At 41.5% G+C, this 11,100-nt stretch overlaps 1 protein-coding gene across 1 annotated transcript; it reads left to right on the top strand.

Annotated features, from left to right (window-relative positions):
• Positions 1-2,442: 2,442 nt before the first annotated feature.
• LOC116507021 (vomeronasal type-2 receptor 26-like) lies at positions 2,443-9,687 on the top strand. Its single transcript, XM_032214939.1, has 4 exons — positions 2,443-2,617; positions 3,160-4,016; positions 7,654-7,684; positions 8,783-9,687. The coding sequence occupies exons 1-4, from the start codon at positions 2,443-2,445 to the stop codon at positions 9,685-9,687; spliced, it is 1,968 nt and encodes a 655-aa protein (XP_032070830.1).
• Positions 9,688-11,100: the final 1,413 nt, after the last annotated feature.

Below are 11,100 nucleotides of genomic sequence, written 5' to 3'. Positions count from 1 at the left end.
TATCCCAAGTACAGTCATTGCTAGTGTATCCCCTATGGATTTCTATCTCAAATACATCTTCCAAGATAAAACATGCTTTAAAAAACATGCTCTCAATTCTCCAGTTGGGAGTAAGCCACGTCACTTTGTCTTGCAAAGAGCTAAGAGTTTGGGGAGACTGAACTGGCCACAGCCCAAACACAGGTAAAATGAAGCATGGTTGATCAGGTGACAAGGCTGGTCTCCATTGTGCTAAAGCTCTGATGAGAATTCAGGTGATACCTGCAATTTAGCTTCTGCACAAACCTTGATTTCTGATCTAGGAGGGAAGGTGACAAGAATGAACAGGATGCCTCTCCTTCTGCTGCACTTCTGGCTGCTGCCTCCAACTACTGCTAAGAGGATGCAAACTGTATGTGTGATGAAAAACCCTTTCCGGATTCCAAGAGACTATTACAAGCCTGGTGATCTCATTATCAGTGGGAACTTGCTCCTGAAAACAATCATTTCCTCCAACTTCCCAGACTTTAAAAATCACCCATCCCTGCCTCCTATCTCACTGTTGTAAGTTCTGCCTGGAGGGAAAAGATGTAGATGATGGTTTGCTTTGTTCAGATTCAGGACCATTTTCAGAAATGCTTCTTCTAGGGATGTTTGCGATGTCTTGGTGTAATTCGAATCTTTGTCCTTTCCTTAGAATCCTAAGTCTTCATCAGGAAGACAATAAACAACATACAGATGGGCAGGGACCACATCTTAGAAATTGACCTGGCTACTGAAAAAAATATTTTATAATTTTAATTTGGAAAAAGTCAAGGTTGAAAACTCCAGTAAAAGTTCTGTTCTGTTCCAGGGGTGGTTCATGTTTAAAAAATATCAGTTTTGGAATTAGCAGTTCTCGTGCATAAGGGCCTTCAGTAAATCAATGCTGTGACCCTGCAGACATTAGCAATGTTAAACAGACCTGCTGCAAGAGGGGACCCAATTGATTAGGGTGGAAGAGAGCCAAGACATACCAGGACTATCAATCTGAGTGAATCCACAACCATTCCTGTAATGAGAGTGAATAGCTTCAGGGACGAGGAAGTAAATACTGAACTGAAAAGACAGCTTGTATCTCTGCCCTAACCTACAATGACCACAAATTGTTTATTATCAAGGACAGTCCTTTACTTCAGAAATTCTTGAAAAGAATTTCATTCTTGTGAAAAATATGGAAATTGAATTTCATTTTAGGTATTTTTATTAGAATATGCATTTTTTTAAAAAGTATGTGTTGGTTTTACTTTGAATTTTCCTTTGTAAGCAAAGTTATAAACAATCTTTTTTAATTCTTATGAACCTCTTTCAGATTTGCCCCTTTTTCGGTTTGTCCTTTATTGTTTCCAAAAAGAATATTATACCTCAACCTTGTAACTACAGACATACATACGAAGTAGTGCTCCCTCCCATTATACAATTGTAGTGCTCCCTCCCATTATACAATTGAACATCATTTGCCCATCTTGGGATTGGACTTGATGTACTACTCAAAACCTAGAGAAATAGATCTGAGGAAGGGAGGCTCCCTATTTCAGAAACTGGAGCAAAGTGAGGAAAGGAGGGACAATGGAGAAGTTCTTGATTTGAAGAACTGATATGTTAATATCACTTTATATTGCCTGGGTAAGGGCACACTTGGAATACAGCATCCAGTTTTGGTCGCCATGATATAAAAAGGATGTTGAGACTCTAGAGAGAATGCAGAGAAGAGCAACTAAGATGATTAGGGGATTGGAGGCTAAAACATATCAAGAACAGTTGCAGGAAATGGGTATGTCTTGTTTAGTGAAAAGAAGAACTAGGGGAGACATGACAGCAGTGTTTTAATATCTCACAGGCTGCCACAACACCTGAGGTTAGGATAATAAACAATGGGTGGAAACTCATGGAGGAAAGAAGCAACTTAGAACTGAAAAGAATTTTCCTGACAGTCAGAACAATTTATCAGTGGAACTGCTTGCCCCCAGAAATTGTAAATGCTGCAACACTGGACGTTTTTAAGAAGATGTTGGATAACCATTTATCTGAACAGACAGATATTTCTTCTTTCTAACAAAGCCATCCAAGTTTAATCAAACAATATCCTTTTTTTAAAAAAAATCCAATAAAACCTGGCACTTACAGCTCCAAAGCATAACACAAAAGGCAAAGCAATCTCCCACAACAGACATCAGCTTTCCTGAATGGTGGCACAGTGGTTAGAATGCACTATTGGAGGCTAGATATGCCCAGTGCCAGGAGTTCGATCCTGACTTGCTCAAGGTTGACTAAGGCTTCCACCCTTCCGAGATCGGTAAAATTAGGACCCAGACTGTGTGGAGCAATAGGTTGTAAATGGTTTAGAGAGGACTGTAAAAGCACTGTAAAGCAATATATAACTCTAAATGCTATTACTATTGCTATTACTATAGCCTCATACCCATGAAGTACCAGCAGTTCCGGGCCTTGATGTTTGCAGTCACAGAGATCAACAAGAATCTGGTTCTCCTCCCCAACATCACCCTTGGTTTCCACATCTATGACAATCACCAGATTGAGATGAGGATTTATTTAACTAGTCTCTCCTTGCTCTCCACGCGAGGCCAAATGGTTCCAGGTTATAAATGCGACAGGCAGGACTCTGCTCTCTGTCATTGGAGGTCTCAATTCCAAATCCTCAAGGCAGATGGCCTCCATCTTCAGCATCTTCAAGGTCCCACAGGTAAGGGAATGTGGTATGGAGCAGAGAAACAACAGAAGCAGAAGCCAAAGATGGAACTGGGGCTGGGGGAGAAGGTCAAAGCAGGCGTATCACATAGAGAATCCATCCTGCAGTTGAATTCATTGTTAGGTCAAGATATGTTTTTAAATAACCCCAAAGAGATAAGTTATGAGATATTTCCTACATGCTGAACTTCTCAAGATAATGCCTTCCTCATGTATTCTTCATAAAAGTGTAGTCACTTTTCAGTGCATTAGTCTTTAAATCAGGTTGATGGCTTGTTCCCTTGACAAATCATGAAAACTACTAGTGGATCTTCCTTAGAAGGGAAGAACTTAGTTTTGCCACTCAGAGTGAATCAGGCTGGCTAGTGGGGCAATCAACCATACAACAATGAACACTAAAGTCACCATAAAACTTTACTTTGTCTTTGAAAGAAGAATCTCACTTTCTCCAGCTCGGTCTTGGCTTTGAGTTCTCTCAGGGGGAGAAATCAGTTTATCCTTCCTTCTTCCGGGTTAATCCCAGGGAATTTCCTCAGAATGTGGGTATAGTCCAGCTGCTCCTGTATTTCCAGTGGAACTGGGTTGGACTCTTGGTCTCTAAAGATGACAGTGGAGAACGCTTTATCTCATCTCTGATGCCGATGCTGAAGGAGAAGGAGATCTGCCTGGCCTTCACTAAAAGGTTGAAATCAGATGACCTTTCAAATACAATGCTCAGATTCCTTTGGCTTTTGAAATCTTCCTTTAAAATTGAAGTGATTGTCCTCTTTGGAGACTACAGAATAATTGCAACTTTGCAGGGTGCTCTGTATTCTTATGAACAATGGATAAAAACATCGTATGGCAAAGTCTGGGTAATAACATCCCACTGTGAACTTAGTGGGATGGGATCGCTAGACACCCTGGAATATATGAAGCCCTTCCACGGGGCTTTGCATTTTAGGGACCACACTGGGGATGTCCCAGAATTCAGCCACTTCCTCCTGTCTTTAGATCCTTTCAACTCACAGGGTGACATCTTTCTTCTGCAATGGTGGGAAAGGGTCTTTGACTGCAAGTTCTACAAAGAAGGCAAAACCTCGAATGTGGAAGACAAAACATGCACGGGAAAGGAGAATTTGCAGACTCTGCCAGCTTTCATATTTGAGACAAGCATGACAGGTGACAGTTACAATGTCTATAATGCCATTTATGCTCTGGCACATGCATTACATGCAATGTATGGATCAGGAATGAGACCAGCCATGAAGAGGTTTGGAAAGAGGATCTCAAATGTCCAATCATGGAAGGTAATCTCTGGGATTTTTCACCCAGTCCACAGATCCTTAGAGAAGTGTATCTGTATCCCCCAATTATTTCTTGAATTACTGATTAAATATTTCTATATTAATGGACCTCTGATCAAACTATGGATTGTTTCTTAGGTCCTCTCTGAGATTGTTAAAACCAGTTCTTTTAAAATTTGTCTTAATTGGATCAGTGGTGGGATTGAAATTTTTTACTACCAGTTCTGTGGGCATGGCTTGGTGGGTGTGGCTTGGTTTGGTGGGCATGATTTGATTGGTGTGGCAGAGGAAGAATACTATAAAATCTGCATCCCCAGCCTACTCCAGGGGAAGGATACTGCAAAATCCCCATTCCCTTCCGATCAGCTGGGACCCAGGAGGCAGAGAATAGAGAATAGGCCAGTCAGAGGTAGTATTTACTGATTCTCCGAACTACTCAAAATTTCTGCTACAGGTTCTCCAGAACTGGTCAGAACTTGCTGAATACCACCTCTGCATTGGATGGATTATATTCTATTGCTGGTTTATGTTATTTATATTATTAAGCAGGACTAGGGTTGGCATGTTAGCGGTATTCCAGTATTTGAGGGGCTGCCTCAAAGAAGAGGGGATCAACTTATTTTCTAAAGCACCAGAAGGCGAGGCAAGAAACAATGGATGGAAACCAATCAAAGAGAGAAGCAACCTGAAATTCCTGACAGTGAGGACAATCAACCAGTGGAACCACTTGCCTTCAAAAGTTGTAAATGCTCCAACACTGGAAGTTTTTAAGACAATATAGGACAGCCACCTATCTGAAATTGTATAGGGTCTCCTGCTTGAGAAGGAGGATTAAAAGGCTGTCTATTCTGATTCTCTAGATTAAACAGCAATTACTAAAAAGAAAATAATAATATGAATTAAGCGTAATATTTAAAAGGGTAGAATTGGGAAAGGAGAATGCGTTTATCCTATTTTACATCAATGTGTGGAAATCTCTTTTTCTTTCAGATTCTTCCCTATTTGAGGTCCGTCCACTTCAACAACAGTGCTGGAGATGAAGTCTCCTTCTCAGAAGATGGACTGGGATCTGCTCGTTATGATCTTCTCAACTGGATTTTCTTCCCTAATCAATCTTTTATCCCCATGAAAGTTGGGCAAATAGATCATAGGACTCCTCCAGGTCTGGACTTCACAATTAACTCTGATGCAATCATCTGGGTCACAAAGGTGAGTTGAAAGGCAAAAGGTTGTAATTGAGGGTAAGACACATTCCCTTCTAGGGATGTAAAACATCCCTCTGACTTGAAAAATGATCAGTTGAGCCAGAAAATATAGCAGGCATTTGCTGAAAATGTTGTGCCCACCAGCTGCCAGCAGAGCTGGCAGCAGACTCTGATGAGGAGGAGGTTGGGGAAAAACTTGGGCCAGTTCTGGAGCTTGGGGAGGGCTCTGATGGATGCTCAGTGTTGGACACAGAGATAAAGCCAGGGTCATCCGGCATTTCCCAGCCAGAGAGGCAGCTGCCTTTGGAGTGAGGAGGAGGAAAACCTGGGGCCTGTTCCAGATACACATATGCTCAGAGCAGATAGGAGAGGCGAACAACAGAGGACAATGAGCCGGCTCAGGAAGCAAAACAAATGTGGACATTGATTGTCCCCTCCCTGGCTGAGAAATAAATAGGAGGGAAAAAAAACCATTTGCATTTCTGGAAAGTTTGCTCCTTGTGTGTTTCGTGTGACAAAGACTGCCTTGCCAGAACTGAGGTTTGTCTATTTCTCTGACTTAATTTGCAGCCTTCTGGTGGCCTTGCATTTATCATAATGAGCTGATAAGGACTATTGTTTCTGTTAACTCCTTGCCTGGACTTTCTGTTGGTGAATGTAGTTAATTCCCAAGGTGTAAATAAAGAGGGGGTTTTCTTTGCGGGGAGTCTGTTTCTTCCTTGTGCGAGGGCCGGTCAGAACAAATGTAAGGTTTTGCATGTGGTGTCTGATTTATGGCAGATCCACAAAAGGTTTGGATTGGGAAAAAATATTTGCTTCCAACTCAGGATGCAGTTAGAACAAGCAACAGTGATTTCCATGGACCATTTTCATGGACTATCACACAAATATAGGGCTATCAAAATCCCAGTTCCAATCTGCAATGTGGTGTGTTAGGAATGCCACTGGACTGAATCCCCCAAGAGATTTTCCTACTTCTGGTAGACCCTGGTGAACAATTTCTTTTAGACACATACTGAATATGGAGATAAGAATATGGAAAGGAACAAATGAAGCATGCCCATTGCTTAGGCCATCTCAAGCATCTCTCTTTCCTCTTTTAGAAGGTGCCCGTTGCCAGGTGTGGCATGAAGAGGTGCCAGGCAGGAGAGAGGAGAAGCCTTCCAGAGGGCAAGCAGGTTTCCTGCTACCAATGTGCCCTTTGCCCAGAAGGAACCATTTCTAATCAGACAGGTAGAGCATACTTAAAATATAGAATTTCCAGCATACAGAAAGCCATTCTGTAGATAAAAATGTTAATGTTTGTCATTTTAATAGGATTGATGTGCTTAAAATATTCCTAGTTTTCAGAAGAGGCTCTCAGTTCATAGATCTAAAATTCCAAAGGTGCTTTTTTTTAGGAGGCAAATGGATTTTCTTGTTTTTTCTTTGAAGACATTTCACTTCTCATCCAAGAAGCTTCTTCAGCTCTGACTGGATGGTGCAGAATGGAAGGATTTATATTCCTTGCAGACAGATGGTCGTTCACATACTTTTAGGTTTGCAAGCTTCTTGGATGAGAAGTGAAACGTCTTCAAAGAAAAAAACAAGGAAGTCCAGTTGCCTCCTAAAAACACACCTTTGGGACAACCATGACCTGGATGGCTGAGAATCTCTGCAGATTTTTAGCCATGGATCTAAAGTATTCTGCCCACAAGGGCAACCATTTCTAGGGTACAGTTTACATGTCGCCTACTTAACTTTCCACTCTCACATCCCATTGGGAAAACCATCTACCAAACTTTCCTGGAAAAGTGTGGTATGAGATTCAAGATTTTTTTTAAAAAAAGTCAGGGTTCCAAACAGCATCCAAAAGTAAAGCAGAGTCCGAGGCAAAGGATTCCTCAAAGTTCCAATTTATTAAAAGATCCATGTTGGCACATCTGGGAAAACCAAAATCTGAAAGCTTCCCGGGTTTCCCCATCCGGTTGAAAGTTCATGATCTTGCCGCCACACCCACAAATCCATCACATGGTCCAATCTTCCACTGCCATGCTGGCAGTTTCACCCATCCAGTTCTGGTCAGGTGCAGAAGTGCAAAGACAGAGGATGACCTTGGTTTTCTCAAAAGAATTTTGTTATGGCTACGTATCATCTAACTACGTATAATCTCCCCCACCACCATTTTCCCACAATAGAAAATGCATAGTAGAATAATAGTTTAACTTGCTCAGAAAAAATGTGAGATTCATTTATCTGTTTCTGCTCACTATTTCCTGAAAGAAAACTTCTGAAGTAGCAGATCTGAAGTATATAGCAGAGAGGTTGGACCAGTGGTGGGATTCAGCTAGTTCAGACCGGTTCGGGTGAATTGGATGCTAGTTTTACACCTGGTTCGGCGAACAGATAGTTTCAAGGACTGCCTGGCCCCACCTACCCCTCCCATCTCTTTTCAGGAGTCTCCACGTAACCTGTTTAGGATGCCAGGTAAGTTCAGGGCCCGCACGGAGGCTCTGGGAAGATGAAAAATGGGCCTCCTGGAAGTTTCAGAAGTCTGGAAATGGGCCCATGGAGGGCCTCCAGAGCCTGCAGGAGGACAATTTTGCCTTTCTGGAAGCCCAAGGAAAGCTTCAAGAGCCTGGGGAGGGCAAAAACCAGGTCTCCCAGAAGTTCTGGAAGTCCAGATATAGGCCCATTTTCAGCCTCTGGAGGCTTCGGAGCCTGGGGGAGGCTCTATAAGCCATAGTAGTCATGGACATGCCCAGTGATTGATTTTCCCCCCAGAGGAAACTTACCACTTTAGCTGCAACAGAAGATTACTGTCTCTGGAGAACCTCTCTCTATTGAATGAAGGCAACTATACTTGTCCCAGGATAATATTGTAGGATCCAAGCTGGGTCAGTCACCAGGATCAGAGGTTTAGTCTTCTCAGATTTTGGACTCGTGCTGGAGCCCATCTTCAGGGAACTTCTCTCCAGCACAAGTCTGAAAGTTCAGAAGACAAAACCTCTGGTCCTGGTGGCCGACCCAGATTGGAACCTGGAACTTATCTCTATGGTCACACTAAAATAAGCATGGTTTGTCCATTTAGATCCACTGTCAAATGCATAGTGGGTCATTCAATCATTCACATTGTGCGTTTGCCACAGCAGAAATGGGATAGTCATTTCGCATTAAGAGAGGGATAATACTCATGTGGAAGGCCCTGAAATCTCTAGAAAAAAATTCTCTTTTAAATATAATGTTATTATCAAAGTATAACATGTCTAATATCTCTATTCAAAATTTCAAACCACTAAAATAAACAACAGGAGAGATAAAGCACAGTTAGAAGAATTAATCAGCGGAATGATTTGCCTCCAGAAATTGTGGGTGCTTCATCACTGGAGATCTTTAAAAAGAGACTGGACAGCCACTAGTCTGAAATAGTATAGGATCTCCTGCTTGAGCAATGGGTTGGACTAGAAGACCTCCAACTGCCTTCCAACTCATCTTGGGCCCTTTTGAATTTCACATGGTTTGTTGAATCTCCATTAAAAAGAGTATTTGCTTGCTGTGATCTTAGACAAAGATTCTTGATTTCAGATGCAGCCCACTGTGACCCTTGTCCAGAAGACCAATACCCCTGCAAAGACAAGGACCATTGCATTGCCAAGAAGCTCCACTTCCTTTCCTATCAAGATACTCTGGGATACATTTTAGCTTCTTTAACACTTTCTCTCTGTGTGATCAGTTTGGTGGTTCTGATGATTTTCCATAAACATCATGACACACCAATTGTCAAGGCCAACAACCGAGATCTCAGCTACATCCTCCTGGTCTCCCTTCTGTTCTGCTTTCTTTGTTCCTTTCTCTTCATTAGTCGACCTGGGAAGTTCACTTGTCTTTTACGACAAACAGCCTTTTCCATTCTGTTTTCCCTTGCAGTTTCTTCTATATTAGCAAAAACTGTCATAGTGATTCTAGCCTTCATGGCTACCAAGCCAGGAAACAGGACAAGGAAACTCTTAGGAAAACCTCTGACCAACTCCATAGGCTTTGGATGCCCCCTGGTGCAAGCAGTTCTTTGTGCCATTTGGCTGATAATATCTCCACCATTTCCGAACTTGGACTTCCACTCATTGATTGGAGAGATCATCTTAGAATGTAATGAAGGCTCAGCTTCAATGTTTTACGCTGTCCTCGCCTACCTGGGTTTCCTGGCCTTGGTCAGTTTTACTGTGGCCTTTCTGGCTAGGAAATTACCAGATAGTTTCAATGAAGCCAAGTTCATTACTTTCAGCATGCTGGTCTTTTGCAGTGTTTGGATCTCCTTCCTTCCCACCTACCTGAGCACCAAAGGGAAGTCCATAGTGGCTGTGGAGATCTTCTCTATCTTGGCCTCTGGGGCTGGTCTCTTGGCTTGCATCTTTTTCCCCAAATGCTACATTATCCTACTAAGACCCAATCTGAATTGTAGAGAGAATATAATGAGGCAAAAGAACCTATGATTGATGCAGGTATTGGAAACTTTGATTTTTGGCCATTTTTATTTTTGATTTGAAATGTCCATCAAATAATTGGAAAAACTGTGATATGACTAATCACCTAATATTTATTAATAAATAACAATTGGCCAATCTTCTATCCTTCATTAAGGTCAGTTGCCCCAGTGAGGATTCTATGATCAACTTGGAATTTAAAAATTAATTTATTTTTAAATAAAATAAAGATGTGGCTATTAGTTTCCAACAGGAAGTTTCACACTTTATTTATTGTAATCAAAAGTGTTTCAATTTGGGTTCATGATCACGATGTTTCAGCATGTTTTTTGAGGCTTTTCTGAATTCCGTGCTTTGTCATTCAATTGACTTTAAAAAAAAATGCTTTAGAGAAGACTAATTTCTCAGGCTCTAACCCATTCTTAGGCAACACTCCTGCAGAGTTTAAATTGGATTCAAATCTTGAATAATCCTTCTATTTTTAAGGGATTACAAATGAGTTCTAATTTCATTCCTTGACATGGAAGAATAAACCAGGTCTTCCAGATAAAACCAACATTACTGATCACATTTATGAGGCTACAATTGATCAATATGCTAGCACCTTGGCCCTTAGCCCTCTGGACAAACTATAGCACAATGGAGTGGAGTGGAATGGAATGGAATGGAATAGAATAGAATAGAATAGAAATGAAAGGGATCTTGGAGGTCTTCTAGTCCAACCCCCTGCTTAGGCAGGAAACCATATACCACTTCAGACAAATGGCTATCCAACATCTTCTTAAAAATGTCCAGTGTTGGAGCATTCACAACTTCTGGAGGCAAGTTGTTCCACTGATTAATTGTTCTTACTGTCAGAAAATTTCTCCTTAGTTCTAAGTTGCTTCTCTACTTGATTATTTTCCACCAATTGCTTCTTGTCCTACCCTCAAGTGCTTTGGAGAACATCCAGACTCCCTTTTCTTTGTGGCAGCCCCTAAGATATTGGAAGACTGCTATCATGTCATCCCTAGTCCTTCTTTTCATTAAACTGGACATGTCCAGTTCCTGCAACTGTTCTTTATATATTTTAGCCTCCAGTCCCCTAATCACAAGTCAGGTGATACTCAGTTTCAGGTAAGCTGAACACCACCTGCACCGTGACCTTCAAGTCCACCTGCTGAGACAAGACAGATGGTCATGCTTTCCCTTTTCCAATACATAATGAGAAGCTATTGCTAAGAGGGTAGGATGTTAGACTTCCTTGCAATTCAGAAGAACAGTAATTCTTAACCTATCTTCTATGGATTTCTACTCACAAAACTTTTCCAAGGTAAAACCTGCTTAAAAGAAATAAATGCTGGGATCTCCCAAAGATGTCATGCGTGTATGCTTCTTCAGCTGAAGAAGCTTCATGGATAAGAAGCAAAATGTCTTCAAAGA

The sequence above is a fragment of the Thamnophis elegans genome, chromosome 1 (genome assembly GCF_009769535.1).
Source record: "Thamnophis elegans isolate rThaEle1 chromosome 1, rThaEle1.pri, whole genome shotgun sequence".
Lineage (NCBI taxonomy): Eukaryota > Metazoa > Chordata > Lepidosauria > Squamata > Colubridae > Thamnophis > Thamnophis elegans.
Note: the sequence above shows the minus strand (reverse complement) of the source record. Positions and strands in the feature narration are given on the sequence as shown.